The sequence below is a fragment of the Panthera tigris genome, chromosome D1, assembly GCF_018350195.1.
Source record: "Panthera tigris isolate Pti1 chromosome D1, P.tigris_Pti1_mat1.1, whole genome shotgun sequence".
NCBI classification, from domain to species: domain Eukaryota; kingdom Metazoa; phylum Chordata; class Mammalia; order Carnivora; family Felidae; genus Panthera; species Panthera tigris.
Window position 1 is genome coordinate 110,464,870 of NC_056669.1, and position 14,781 is coordinate 110,479,650.

General features: G+C 61.5%; 1 protein-coding gene across 1 annotated transcript; it reads left to right on the plus strand.

The window, feature by feature from the left end:
• The first annotated feature begins 11,488 nt into the window (after positions 1-11,488).
• Positions 11,489-14,484, plus strand: SMIM38 (small integral membrane protein 38). The gene has a single exon (XM_042958330.1). The coding sequence runs from the start codon at positions 11,587-11,589 to the stop codon at positions 11,740-11,742; it is 156 nt and encodes a 51-aa protein (XP_042814264.1). The 5' UTR covers positions 11,489-11,586; the 3' UTR covers positions 11,743-14,484.
• The last annotated feature ends 297 nt before the right edge of the window (positions 14,485-14,781 follow it).

Sequence of the window (14,781 nt, forward strand, 5' to 3'; positions counted from 1 at the left end):
CAGGAAGGTTCGGGGGGCCATGGTGGGGGAGGGCGCCCCGATCTGGTGGAAGAGAGGCCGGGGTCCTGTTGGTTTCCCCGTGAACTTCGGGCCAGCAGATAGGTAAGAGAGGCTCAGGCTGCTTTATTCCTGCTCTGGGATCTTGCTTTGGGTTCAGCGGCCATGTGTCCCTTCCCTGGCACCTGGGGGACAGGCAGGAGGCTGTAGCATCGGCCGGGCCAACCGCTGGGGGCCTGGAGGGCTTGGGGGACCCCTGGTGGCACAGGAGCCCCGCAAAGGAGAAGAGAAGGGGACCCACCCTTGTCACGGGCTGTCCGCGCGTCGGGCTCTCCGTCGTGGGCGTCTCGCCAAATCCTCGAGGTCAAGGTTCCTGGGCTGTGGCACCGCCGATGGTTTGGGTGGATGAGGTCCCCCGACGCCTCTACCCGCTGGAAGCCAGTTACCAACCCCCGACGCAACGTGACAGCCAAGAACGTGCGCAGACGTCACCGGGTGCCCCTCGATGGGCGAGATCACCCCCACTGTAGAGAGGAGGGAACGGAGGCCCAAGAGAGACCGGTGAGCCCCTCAGGGTTTCCCGAGCGGGCCCCGGGGAGCGTGAGATCCACGCCCAGAGCGCGAGGGCAGGCCCCTCGGGAAGGGGCAGGAGGGTGAGCTTGACCCTGGCCTGCAGGGAAGGGAAGGGCCCAGAAGAACAGGGGGAGTGCTCAGGTGTCTCTCGTTGCACCACGAGTTTCCAGAAGAATCGAGGGCTTACAGCAGCAGCCAACACTGGCCGTGTCTGTGGACCAGGAATCGGGAGCGGCTTAGCTGGTGGCCAGGGGTCTCTCCGGAGGCGGCAGCTGGGGGCCGGCCGGAGGCTGTGCTCCCAAGCAGCTCCCCGCGTTTGGAGGGCTGGCGGTGGGAGGAACTCAGTTCCCCACCGCACCGACCCCTCCCCGGCGCCGTGGGTGGCCGGCCTCCCCTCGGTGAGCCACCCCAGCTCGGAAATCCCACGCCAGCGTTTCCACAGTCCCCTGGGAGTTCCCAGGGCGGTCCTGTTTAGAGTGGGAGGGGGCCGCACAGGGCGCCCGCGAGCACAGGAGCCGAGGGCTCTCGGGGGGCCGTCCGGGGAACCGGCTGCACCAAGCAGGGGGAGGCACCCAGGTGGGGGGGCGGCTGAGCGAGGGGGGTGTGCCTGGGAGGGGGGAGAACAGCCCGGTTCGTGCGGGTGACATTGCCTAGGAGGGGTGAGGCACAGAACGGCCAGACGGCGGGGGGACCTGGACGGCTGCGCAGAGGTTTGTGCTCTGTCCCGTGGGACAGAGTGGCCTGCAGACCTCGCCCCCCTCCGGCCTCACCAACTGTGGACGCGGCACCACCGGCAGCTAGCTGTGGGGTCTCGGGGGGGGGGTGGCTTCGTGTCTCTGACCCTCAGTTTTCTCTCCCGCAGAACGTCGGGGTTGCAAGGGTTGTGTGAAGGAAGAAGGACGGGATGTACTTGGTGGTTGTTCCAAAAGTGGAGGCAGTACGGGCTGGTCTGGGCCGGGTGTGGCGCCTCTGGACCGGCCCATCGAGGGCCTGGGGGCCGGGGCCCAGCCCAGCCAGCGGTCTCGCTGTGGTCTGGCAGGTGCCGAGTGGATGGGGAAGTGCTCCTTCCGGCCCCGCGGCCTCCTCTGCTGGCCCCTGTCCAGTATGTCCTCCCAGTAGGTGGCTGGGCCTCCCCACTGCCCGCCTGCAGCTGATGCCCGCGTCTTCCCGCTGCCTTTGGGGGTGCAGCGGTGCCCAGACGCCCGCAGCCCCCGTGGCCTTCCGATGCCTTCCCTGGTCCCAGTGCCCCGACGGACTGGGGACTTCGGGGGCTCTGGGGCCGACCCGCGTTCGGGGAGAGCGGCCCAGGGCCGTGTGGGACCCCAGATGTTTGCTCAACAGGAAGGGTCACGGGGGAGACGGCTCCCCTTGCCAGGGTTATCTTAATCCCCGCTTTCCTTTGCTTCTCTTCCTAGGGCCCCTTCTGCTCCTGAAACAAAGCTCAGAATAAATACTAAAAAACAGAAGACAAAGGGGTTTTAGGAGCGGGAAGCATCACCGGCCTCGTAACCTCTCCCATGTGACCGAAGGGGTTCCTTTCCTGATGGAGGGGAAGCCGTCCTTTGGGCCTTAGGTAACGAGTCTTAGCCGGGGCGCCCCCATCGTCCCCCACCCGCGGCCACGGAGAAGCACCGATTCACTTGAAACGTTAGACCCGTCATCCGGGCTTAGCCTAACCCCTGTGTAATTTCGAGGATCTGGGTGAGGAATGTCAGAAATGAGGTGGGGGCTCGGTCGGGGCCGGGGGAGAGCGAAAGTCCTCTCGGCAGGTGTCCTCCCCAGCGATGGCCGGATTTCCCATCCACTGTGGCGACTTTCGTCTCACGAAGGGTTTTGTGCGCACCCGCACTTGAGCGCGGCCTTCCCGCGGCATCACCACGCTCCCACGTGCATTCTGGGAAAGGGGCCGGCCCTCGAGGTCTGCGATGTCTCCCCCGCACCCAGGACCGTGACTGGCTGGTGTCCAAGCCCACGGGCTGGGGGACGCGGAGAGGGGTTTGCTCCCAGGGCGGTGACTCCGCTCAGTTGGCATAGATGCTCTCGGGTCAGTGGTGCTGAAGGAGCTGGGAAGCTGGGTCAGGCTCCGTCAAGGTCACGTAGGGGCAGAAGGGGCATTTGTGGGGACGGATTTGGGAGGAAACTTGAGGCAACGTGCACGTCATCTTCAGACAAGCTCGCGGAGCAGGGACCAGTGGCAGACCTTGGAGACCCCGCTCGTGGGTTCAGATTCACTTCTCTGCGCTCTCGTGTGTTACAGAGACCTCCCTGCCCCCCGGGGGTAAGTGCAAGGCCGTCTGCTGAGCCTCGAGCTTTGTCTGCCCTGGGCTGGGAAAGCGCGTGTCAGAAGCCTTGGTGCTGTGTGTCTGCAAGAGATCACTAAGGTGCGACAGGGGCCGATTTTGGAGGAGGACAGTTCAGGGAGTAGCTGACTTTGCAAACGAGGGGTCCACGAATAACGAGCGTGGACTGTGCCTCAGCCTTGAAGACGGAGCCCTGGATGGGGAGGTCCTCGGGGGGCCTCTCGCAGAAGGCGGAATTAAAGCCGAAACCTGAAAGTCAAGGAGGAGGCAGCCCCGGAACGCTGTATAAAGGTCAGCACGGCGTCTTCTACCGTGTTTATTTTTTTCTCATTTGAATCTCTCCTCTACCGCATTGCAGCTCAGACGTTCAGTCTCTGTTCTTCTAGTGGGGACCCCAGAGGCCGTGACCGGGCGTCGTAAATTTTTACATGCCTAAGTCAAGCGGTATTTTACGTTCCTTCCAAGGATGCGAGGCCCTAGGATGTGTTCCTTCTTCTGCGACTGATAAGCAGTCTGTCACACGTTTGGCTTCTCATTGTAACCTCCCCAAGTTGGGCCTGATTTTTCTTGTTTTATACAGTGTTCTTGTTTACACTTCCTCCAGTTTCCCCCACGTGTTTTGCCTCTAGCTTAAAAAAAAATTTTTTTTTTAATGTTTATTTATTTTTGAAGGAGAGAGAGACAGAGTGTGACTGGGGGGGAGGGGCAGAGAGAGAGGGAGACACAGAATCGGAAGCAGGCTCCAGGCTCTGAGCTGTCAGCACAGAGCCCCACGCGGGGCTCAAACCCACAGACCGCGAGATCATGACCTGAGCCGAAGTCGGACGCTCAACCGACTGAGCCATTCCGGCACCCCCCGTAGTTCTCTCTTTTTTTTTTTTCTTGCACTTTGCATTTTCCTTCTGCGATTATTTCTCCTTGGCCTGTAATGTTTTGGGTTTTTTTTTTTTTCAGATTATCTGTTAGTGGCAAAGAGCTTCATTTTTACTGACAATAAAATGATCAAACCTTTCTCTTATGGTTTGTACTTTTGCGTGTGGTTAAGACAGCCCTGTCCGGAGGCAATGACAAGGTCACTCTGTATTGCCCTCTAGAAGTCTCACGGTTTTGCCGTTCGCATTGAACTGTTCAGCCACCCGGAGCCGGTTTCTGTGTGGGGCGTGTGGGTGGGGGTCTGCGGGGGTCGTCAGTGTTCTCCACCCAATATTTTGGGGGCCGAATGCTTCCGGCATGCGGTCGGTTGGCAGCTCTCCACCGGGGTCTGGATCCGTTGTCTATGCCGCGTATCAAACCACCGCAAACACGGTGGCTTAAAGCAACACCCGCTGATGAGCCCACAGCTCTTTAGGACCGAAGTCGAGGTGGGCTGGACACTTCTCTGCTCAGGGCGTCACAAGAGACCAGGCTTAGGGCGTCACCGGGAGGCTCTGGGAAGGAGTCCACTTCCAAGCTCATGGCTGTTGACGGGAGTCACTTCTTCGCGGTTGTAGGACTCAGTCTTCCCCGCCTTCTCGCTGGCTGTCAGCAGGGGGCCAGCCACTCTTGGATCCTGGAGGCCACACTCGGGTCACAGCCATGCGGCCCCTCCTCTGACCGCATGGCGGTGCTTCTTCCAAGGTGGCGGGAGAACCTCACTGCTGTCCGCTAGGACAGATCTTATAGGCACCCCCCACCTGTGGGAGCCACTAACGTGTGACCCGCTTTGGCCAACGATGCGTAAGCAGCTGTGGGCGTGTCCCCTCCTGAGAGGAACTCGAAAAGCTGTCTGCGACTTGTCCTGTGATCCCCCCTCCGCCTCTGGAAGGCGGGAGCGATGACAGCATTGTGTCTTCTTCCTTGATCTTTGTGGTTCATTTCTCTTGCATTACTGTCCTTGGTTGGGTCTTTGGTATAACGGACACATTCGACCGCATGACGTTTAGAGCTAATGTTGATGAAAACGCCATAGAGGGGCGCCTGGGGGCTCATTCGGTTAAGTGTCTGACTCTTGGTTTTGGCTCCTGTCATGATCTCACGATTCGTGGGATCGAGCCCCGCGTCGGGCTCTGCGCTGACGGCGCGGAGCCTGCTTGGGCTTCTCCCTCCCCCTCTCTCCGCCCCTCGTGTGCTTGCTCTCTCTCTCTCCAAATAAAAAATGCATACATGGGTGAGCACTTAAAAAAAACCCACATTGTAGAAAGCATGAGAAGACAAACTGCAGATCGAAGACATGTAATGGGTAGAACCCACAAAGGATGAATATAAAGAGGGTGGATGGTTTTAAAAATTTGTTTAATGTTTATTTTTGAGAGAGAGAGAGAGAGAGAGAGCATGAGCAGGGGAGGGGCAGAGAGAGAGAGGGAGACCCAGAATCCGAAGCAGGCTCCAGGCTCCGAGCCGTCAGCACAGAGCCCGACGCGGGGCTCGAACTCACGAACCGCAAGATCGTGACCCGAGCCGAAGTCGGACGCTCAACCGACGGGAGCCCCCCAGGCGCCCCTTGATGTCTACTTTTAGGTGGCTGTTTTACTCCAACACCCAGAACGTGTGAACGTGTGCTTTCTGCTTCTCCGTTGCTGTTGAGAGGCCAGTGGAGGGTCCCCCTGTGCCCCGGACCTCAGCTCTGCCTCGCCTCTCCGGCTGCTTCTAAGACCCTCTCTTCTGTGACAGTCCTTCTTGACGTTCCGTAACTGCAGATCTGGATCCTGGCGAGCACGAGCCACACTAACGGACGAAGCCGCTCCCAGTCGCCCTGGGCTTGGGGCGTCGCCCGACGAACCTCTGCAAACCCCAGCGCCTGTCTTGCCTTTCGGGGCGTAGGGGACACCCCACTAGGTGACCTCTGGTCACGGCGGTGACGGCCACTCCCGCCCTCACTCCTGCTGCGCTGCCCAGCCCCGGGGGCCTCTCCGTGTGGCCCTGCGAGGCAACTAGCTAATAGGTTCTTCTTTCAAGGCGGGACGTACCTGATTAAAGCAAAATCCAGGTACATTTTAGGCCACTTGTGTGACCTTGGACTCCGGGATGTCTGGGTCTGTGCACCGATGTGTTTCATAAGTTGTCAAGACCGCTGGGCCCCTCTCCCCTCGCACACTGGCCTTTGCCCTATTCTGTCCCCGCGACTGGACCACTGTGGCCGTGAGTCGCGTGTCACGGGGCCGACCCGGCGCAGCAGAGGAAGCCGGGGGCAGGGGGAAGCGGGGGTTAGAAGAACTCGAACCACGTTTGCCGATGGGCGCCAGCACGAGTCTCCGGAGCGGGCCGGGGGCCGGGGGCCGGCCCGGGCTAGCCTGAGCCATCCTGCCCCTGGGATCCGATCACCGGCACCCGCTGGTGAGCACGGAGACTCCAGGAGGCACGAGGACACGAGCCCGTGGGGTGGCTGTGGGCGGTTCTCCCGTGACCCTCGTTTGGTGGCAACGGGGCACCTTCCCGTGGCTCAGTCCAACTCTGGGAGCCCACGGTGTCCTCTCGCCTGTGGCTCTCTGGCCCGTGCCGAGGGCCTCACAAGCGTCTCCCTGTCCCCGGTCCCCATCCTCTGCTTTCCTTTTAAATTTACAAATAGGTAAGAGCAAGAGAACCGAGGCCCAGGGGCGCTTGGGACACGGCTGCCTCCTTTCTCCCCACCCTACTCACTATACTTCCTTTATGTTTAGAAAAAAACAATAATAATACTTGGGTCATCGCTCTCTTTTTTTTTTTTTTCTTTTTTCATTTCTGGGAAAATCTTTATTTTGTGTATTTCTCAAGCATCTTGATATTCCCTGCCTCAGACCCACGGAGGCTCCCTTCCTTCCAGTTTCCCCTCCAAATTCCTGCCGGTTTTCTTTTGCAAAGGCCTCAGGGCGGCCAAGCACCCCCCACCCCCCTCCCCGGCCTCTCCCCCTGCCTCCCTGTGAAGAAGAAAGGGCTGACGGAGGTCTTTAGGCAAAGCAGATACATCCCCACAGAGCCTTCAAAGGTGCCTCCCCAAAGCTGCCAAACGGTTAACTCTTTCCGAGAGCGTTGGCCGGCCTGTGAAAGATGTCTGGGTTCGTTGATAAAAAAAAAAAAAGGTATTGTTTTTAGCGCTGTCGTCGGTATTAATGAATGCCATCAAATGAAGTATTTGCAAGGGGCTCTGGGTCCCTGCGACCTACTCGAGGCTGTGAAAAATGGAGTGACTGGGGGGGGCACCAGAGGCCCCCTGCCGGAATGGGCCTTGCCGAAGAGGCGGGCGGGATGCCTCTCCCTCCCACACCCCAAAGAGTTAAGCAGAAATGGTTAATATTCCTCCCTTGGGCCCCCACGTCCCGTATTCTAATGTATGAACTCGCATTCAGACGTGAGCCAGCCGCATATGCTTCCCGGCCGGCCTCGGCGACATCTCGCCCCCTCGCACGGCACGCGGGGTCTCCGCCGAGCCCTTCGTAAAAGCACAATTTTGTGACCACGTAACCCTCACCTGGGCGGCACGCATGCCCAGACGCGTGGCCCCCCGCGTTCCGAGCGGGGTCCGCTTTGCCCCTTCCCGTCCGAGGGCTCGGCCCGAGGTGAGAAAGAGGGGGCAGGGTTATTAAGGATTCTGACAAGGTAGGCTGAATAAATTGTGTTTCCTTTGTGAGCCTTAATCCGGTGCTGTATTGGCTTCTCGGACATGGCTAATTTATTTGGAATTTCATTCTGTTCCTGACAGCGTCCTTGACTAGCTGTTTGATCACCTCGAGCAAAGTTACACGCCAGCTTTCAGATGTTGGAAGGGCTGTGGGGTATAACTCGGCTCAAGTGCGTTCTCCCCGGGCCCGGCTTCCTGCCTGCAGCCGGGACGTTTCAAACGGCCGGGGCCATCCCTGGTTCGGGAGACAAGGCGGCCGGCGCGGGGGTCCCCCCCCCCCCCCGCCCCTCCAGGGAGGAGGAGGCTTTGGCCACTTGCCCCCTCCCCCCACTCGTCCCTCTGTTTGGGATTTGAATCTGCTTTTGTGGTGCAGGAAGAAAGAAAATTAATTTCCGCCCGTCCATGAGTTCAGAACGGTGCGTTTCAGGGGAAACCCGGTTTCGAAATGCGTGTTCTGTTGGCTTGAGGGGTTTGAGACGCAGTCTTCCGGGGGCGGGGCGGGGAGGGGGAGGTAAACCGGCCTCAAACCGTCCCAGGGTGCTCGCCCCCGCTGTGCACCGGTCCTCGCGTCTCCCCCGCCTCGTGTCTGTCGTGGCAGAAGTGGTTGACGCTCATTCTCTCCTAACTCACGTATTTCCGTGGGGTTCGCACGTTTCCTTTTGGTGAGCGCAAGCGTGTCTTGCTTGGATACAAAGGAAAAATGATGATCTTGGTCGGTAAGCCGCCAACACCTCCGAGGGCTCGGCACAGTTGTGGCTGCTGGTTTTATACTTTGGGCGGAAGCCGGTCTCATGGACACAGGGGCCTCCTTCCCTTTGGGCTCTTGGCCCCGGTACATGGGACACCTTCCTGCTGAGCGCCTTCTAGGTGCCAGGACGGGGGGGATCTGGTGGGAGCTGGCGGGCTAGATGCACGTCAGAGATTTCAGAGGACGTCAGCGCCGTGGTCAAAGTGGAAAACAGAATCAACCGACCGACCGAAACCAGGGTGATATGCCGGATGGACCCCGGGGGGGAGAGGGGCCAGCGTCGCTGACCAGCTCCTCCCCTGGAGTCCCTGAAGTCTGCCGGCCGCCTGCCGCCTTTGAGCAGTGATGTACTTCCCCTGCAAAGCAGGCTTACCCCCGGCCTTACCCGCAGACACGGGGAAGGGGCTATTGCCCCCTTTTACGGAGGAGGCAGCCGAGGCCCAGGGCATCGCAGGACGCCCCGATGAGAGCCGCCAACTGAAATGGGGCCCCCGGAGCTGGTTCCGGTGCTGTCACCCGCAGTGCGAGCTGGTCTGGGTGGGGGAGGGTGGGGGGCGGACTGGGCCACGCCTCCATCCCAGACCCCCCCGGGCTGGGGTCGCCCCTGCTCAGCTCTGTGCGTCGTGGGAAACTCTGACTCCCTTTAAGGGGGACACTCGTCATCTTTGTCACGGGTTGTGTTCAGGGGGAGGGCAGGAGGGAAGGGGGAAGCCGGGAAGATGTCCCAAGTTCACGGTGATCTGGAGCGGAATTCTGGGGCCTGTTTTGACTTTTGGGTTTGTCCTGATCTGCAGGGGAGCTCGGCGTTCGTTCCCCCCTGCCCCCAGTCGGTCCTGGGTCGCGGTGCTGGGCGGCCCCCACAGCATGTTCCCTGGAGAAGTAAAAAGCTACTGAAGCTAGGGGTCGGGGGGCACAGAGGTGGGTAAAAGGTCCCAGAGACCAGGGTGCAGCCCCGACCGTGCCCCAAGCCCATCACCTCTGCTAGTTGTAAGATGAGTAGAGTGGGGAGCACGCAGTGCCCACCCCACGGGACACGGTGGGAACTGCGTGACATCAGAGCTGGCCTGTCTGATGCACTTTCTCATCGCCGAAATAATTTCTCCTTCTGGGCGACGGCCACCGTATCCATCTAGGGTCTGCTGCACCTGCTGTGTGTCACATACACCCTTCTTGGGAGAAGTCAGCGGGGGGCACAGCCGTGACACTGTCCTGGGGCCGGGGACATTCACTTCCTCTCCCGAAGGGCGTGCTGACCTTGGCCTCGCTGACTCTGGGGCCCGGGGGCATCTGAGCAGGATCTGGGAGGCCTCCGTGATCCCAGAGCTTCTGGGTGCGTGGATGCCACGTGATCGGGACGCTGTTGACTCTGCGGGTCCCATGGTGTGCTTGGCAAACAGAGGGATTTACCCAAGGCCACCCTGTCCCCACCTGCCAGGTCGGGAGCTGGCGTGCGCTCGGTGCCTTGGGTTCGCCCAGAGCACCCACCTGGAGACGCTGACCGCTCAGGTGAGCAAAATGCCTGCTCAGGAACCTGTCCCTTCTCCCTCCCCGCGTTCATGGCTGCTTCCCCCTGGGACCTCGCTCCAGATGCAGACGGGTGTGTCCAGGCAGGTGGCTCCTGAACACCCCTGAGGACTTTCTGCAACATTCTGGAAGTCCTTGCCAAGTGGCCACGTCTTCCAGAATGCCCTGTGTGCTTCCTGCCTCCATGCTGGGCTCCTGCTAAGTTCTCACGTAGGTTTGAAGCCACGTCCGTACCTCTGCGACAGTCGGGGTCAGCAAATGTGCTGGGTCACCTGGCCAGGTCCGCTGGTGGCCGCTCGCTCTGTGGACAGAGGCAGAGAAAGTCATTTGCCACCCAGAGAGCAAAGTAGGGCACGGTGCCCTTTCACTGGGGCTGATACCTGAGCCAGTGGGGGGTGAGCGCTGAGCGAGGGTGCCGGTGGGGCCCATCCTGGGACTGGCCCGTGGTGAGCATGGGACACACGTTCGCTTGGCTTCTCATTGAGGAAAACCACAGGTGAGGGCTGCCTCCCTACCCCACTGCCCATCTTAGGCTGCGCTCCTTGTCAGCGCCTTTGCATTTATTCCTCAGAACCTTCTGGGAGGGCTGGAAGGAGCACATTCTTATTTTGTAGATAAAGAAGAAATTCAGGAAGGGGCGTCAGGTGGCCGGCAGTCCCGGAGGCCCCCGAGCCTTCTCCCTGACCAGGAACCTGCGGGGGGACTGCACGCTTTCCGGGGTGAGTACGTGCTGGGCCCCCCAGGACGCGCTCTCAGAGACTTTGGCTCCTGCCGCCGGGCCCTCTGAGCTCCAGGTGGGGCCCCGTCGCCTTATGAGACCATAGGGTCTGAGGAGGTGCCCACACTGTCTCTTCCCCCAGGCAGAGCTTGGCTGGGGAAGATCCGAGGTGGGGGGTGGGCAGGGTGTGCAGAGGTGCAGGGGCTGTGGGTGCGTGGGTGTGTGCACATCTGTGCTTGTGTGTGTGTGGCAGGCAGATAACGGCAGGTGGAGGCTGTCCCTTCGGTGATGGTGTGGGGACATTTCTCGGGGCATCCCCTCTGGCGGTGGGAGGGCCGTCGGGGATCTGGAGCCCGGGCACCCAGCAGCGTGCTGGTCCCCTGACCCGCACTCACAGCGCCCTTCGGGTCAGGCCCCAGCCACCTGCCTCACTTTCCCTCCAGGGGTCGGTGCCCAGACAGCCTGAGGCTCCAGGTCAGCCGGGAGCCCGCGGTGGGACCCGCTCGATCAAGGCCGAGGGTCACGGTGAGGGTGAGAAGGGACCCGCGCGGGGTGGAGGTGGGAGGGGGAGGGGCAGCTCGGCCAGGGCCTCCGCAGGGGGAGCGGGGAGCGAGCAGGTCTGTCCCGCCGCACACAGGTGGCAGCGCGCGGGTGCGCGGACCCCAGGACCCCCTCGCGGACCCCACGGACCCCCTCGCGGGCGGAGGGGTAGGGGGGGGTCTTCTCGCGTCCCCTCCCCTTCCTCGCGTCCCCTTCCCCGCGCCACGCCCCCCCTGCCGCCGAGCGATAGCTAATTGGGCAGAGAAAGGGCCCGATTGTCTGCGCGCCGGAAGCGCGGGCGTGGGCGGCTGGAAGCGCCGAGAAGGTGGCCGGCCTCGCCCGGCAGCTGCCGCCGGAGCCGCCCGGGGGTGACGTCAGCGCTGGCGAGCGGGGAGCCCGGCGGAGAGGGGGGCGCTCGCGGCCTCGCCACAATGCGACCATTGTGGGCCCGTGAATGCGGCCGGGCCTCTTGACCGGGGAGGCCGCGAGCCTCGCGCTCTGGCCTGTCACTCGCCGCCGGGGAGGCCCGGGCTCCGATCGGGGTGGGGAGCAGGGGAGCAGGCCCCTCCCCCCCAGCACAGCCCGCACCCCAGTGGGGACCCCCACCCTCGGCATGGCCTCCTGGTGGGAGGGAAGCACGGGCCCTGACCCGCTCCTGGTCCTGCTGGTCATTGTCCTGTTAGCCCGCTTCATTCTCTGGTCCTGCCTCGGGACCTACATAGACTATAAGTTGGCCCGGCGGCACCCCCAGAAGCCCAAGGAGGACTAGGGCCTCTGCCGGCCGGGGACTCTGAGCGTCACCCTCCCCCCCGCCAGCCCCTCCAGGAGGGCGCTGCCCCAGAGGTGTCCTCTCCTGAGCAGAGGGCGTGCCGGGAGGGCCAGGCCACCGACCCCCGGCTCCTACCCACAGGGCAGAGATGGACCGTGGCGCCCCACCACTGGCCCTGAGCTGTCCTGGACACCAGCCCGTCCCATGTCGGGACAGAGGGGCCACCACGGCCTGTCTGTCTGTCCGTCAGGGTCTGGGGTCCGCAGCTGGAGGGAGCGCTCGTGGGGGGCGCGGTCCGCTCTGCCTCCACGTCTTTGTAAGTATGTTTGCGGGAGGAGGTGGGGATGAGCCACAGGGGCTGGGGTGGGCGCCGAGGGGACAGACGTGGCCACGTCACGAGCCAGCCCTGCCACCCAAAGCTGCCTTGCCCCTCGGCTTCCTCCTGCCCCCCGGAGGGATAATCCTAAGTTCAGATGGCTGCCTTGGTTTCCCCAGAGCAGACCCCCAGAGGGTCTCAGGACAGGCTCGACACCTGAGTTCGAGTCCAGCTCTGGTTGGCCGCGGGGAAGGAAATCTCTGTCTCTAAAACGGGCGCAATAATCCCTCCCTCCTCAGAAGGGTGCGAGGAGGGTTGGACGAGGGGCGGGGCGGCAGCCCCCCCAGCCTGCACCCTGCTGGACTCGTGCAGGACGGTGCAGGAGAGAAACCAGGGACCCGGTGAGTGCCTCTCTTCCTCGGTGCTTGGAAGCGTGTGGCTGAGACGCGCCTCAGAAGGCGGGCAGGCGGGAGGGTTGACTCGGGCCCCAGGAGCCGGCGCCTGCCCGTCACACCCCGCCTCGGAGCGGCACCCGGTGGCTCTGAGGTTCTCGACCTGGTGGCTCCTTCTAATCACCCTGCAGATTTTAGCAAACACGATGGCCGGGCTCCCCAGACGGAGAAGCAGGGGCAGGGACAAGATGTCCTTGGGAGGCTGGCGCCTGGTTGCACAGGACCGGGGACACCTGTCAGAGCAGAGTCTTAGGGAGCTGGTGTTGCTGACCTGGGCGAGCAGACTCGGGAAGGCCCGGCCCGGCGCCACCCGTCTTGCCTTGCGGCGTCCTGGCAGAGGGACCGCAGGCCTGAGCCGGGGGAGCGGCGGGACCTGATGAACTCACCGGCACCGAGGAGATCCTGTTTTGCTCCCGAAGGACCTGCCGTGCTCCAGGCAACCTCAGGGCCCGGGGAGCCGGTTGGCGGAAGCGGGGACCTTCTGGGGGCGGGGCTGACCCACACGAGAGATTTTGATGGGGGGGTGTCTGGGGGCGGATGGCCGATGAGGCTCTTTTCTTCCGGATGACGGTCCAGAGAGTCTGGTGGTGGTGGGAGGGGGCTTGGTGTGCGTTGATTCATCAGGGGCTGGAGGGCGGCTGTCCTCTGGGCGGTTGTGGGAGCCCTTGGCCCAACAGAACTCACGCCCCCGCCGCGTCCAGAACCTGATGGTAGGGGTCAGGGGAGGAGGTGTTCTCGTTGCCCTGAAGGAAAACGGCGTTCAGTGCCCTTTCAAAATCACGCGTGATTTCACTGGTCTCTTTAAGAAGAACCACGTGTGTTCTCAGGATCGGGTATCCAAGGAGGGCGGGTGGCCATTCATTCCGGTTCGCCTGGGACGGACCCAGGTTTAAAACGGGACGTTCCCCGTCCCGGGAGACCCCTCTACCTCCGGCATAGCAGGCCCCGCCCCCACCCGAGGGAGGAAAAGTCCCTGCACACAGCGTGTTCATGGGTCTCCAGTTGCGGACCTGCGTGTAATCTGCGTGCAGCCTGCGTGTGCACACGGGTGTGTGTGATGGCGCCTCGGCCCATGCTTGAGGTTCGCCGTCTGGTCCAGTGAGCCAGGATGCTGGGGCTCTCACCGCCGCCCCTGCTGTTGGGGTGGTCTGGCAGAGGGGACAGAAGCCGGAGGCTCCTGCCAACGTGGGACCGTGCAAGAAAACCAGATTCTGCCAGGGCTCTTTGAGCCCCTTTGGAGTTACACCGGTCGGTATCTTTCTTCCCCCCGCCGCCGAAGCCAGTTTGCGTTGTGTCTTGATTCACAACGGACACGATCTGCTGGGCGCGGGTCTCTGCAGCGATGCACCAGGCCAGCCATCTACAGCCTTATGACGCCTGCCCGGCTCAGAACAGGCACTCGAGCCGCGGCGTCTGAGTGAATGACAGGATGTGCCCTGGCCTGATATCAGGCAGCAACCACACCTAGCTGCAAGTGACAGACGAGTAGACAGTGACTTAAACAAGAGAAGCCTTTTGTTCCCCCTTCGTGTTTATTTTCTCATGTAGCAAGAGGTCTGGCACCTGGGATTCCCGGACCGGGGTATGGCAGCCCCATGATATTATCATGGGCTCAGATCCTTCCATATTTCTGCTCTCACATGCAGCTTCGGTCTTCATGGTCACAAAAAGGCTGCTGCTACTCCAGGCATCCTGAGTGACGTTCCAGGCAGGAAGAGAAAAAAGGGTGATAGAGAGGGAGAGGCAATTCTCTGACACCTAAAACCCTTAGGTTTATATCTCATAAACCAGAGTCATGTCACATGACACCCCTACATGCAGGGGCGGCTGAGAAGTGGAGTTTGTTAGCGGGGCTCATTGCCACCCTAGATCATGTGAGGATTCTATTATAAAGGAAGGCTACATAGGGGCGCCTGGGTGGCTCAGTCAGTTAAGCCTCCGACTTCAGCTCAGGTCATGATCTTGTGGTTCGTGAGTTCGGGCCCCGCATTGGGCTCTGGGCTGACAGCTCAGAACCTGGAGCCTGCTTCCGATTCTGTGTCTCCCTCTCTCTCTGTCCCTCCCCTGCTCATGCTCTGTCTCTGTCTCAAAAATAAATAAAACATTAAAAATATTAAATAAAGGAAGGCTACGTGGATATTAGACGGGCAACTGGCCGTCTCTGCCACTGACCCTTTGCCATTCGTTGCAATTGTCCTCATTTGGGACATGAAATGCTGATGGGTAAATGAATGAGAACGAGGGCCAGCAGATGGATAAATGGAGGGGGAG

Bases quoted from the DNA above. Each gene is read 5' to 3' on its own strand.
- SMIM38 (XM_042958330.1), top strand. From the start codon at position 11,587: ATGGCCTCCTGGTGGGAGGGAAGCACGGGCCCTGACCCGCTCCTGGTC.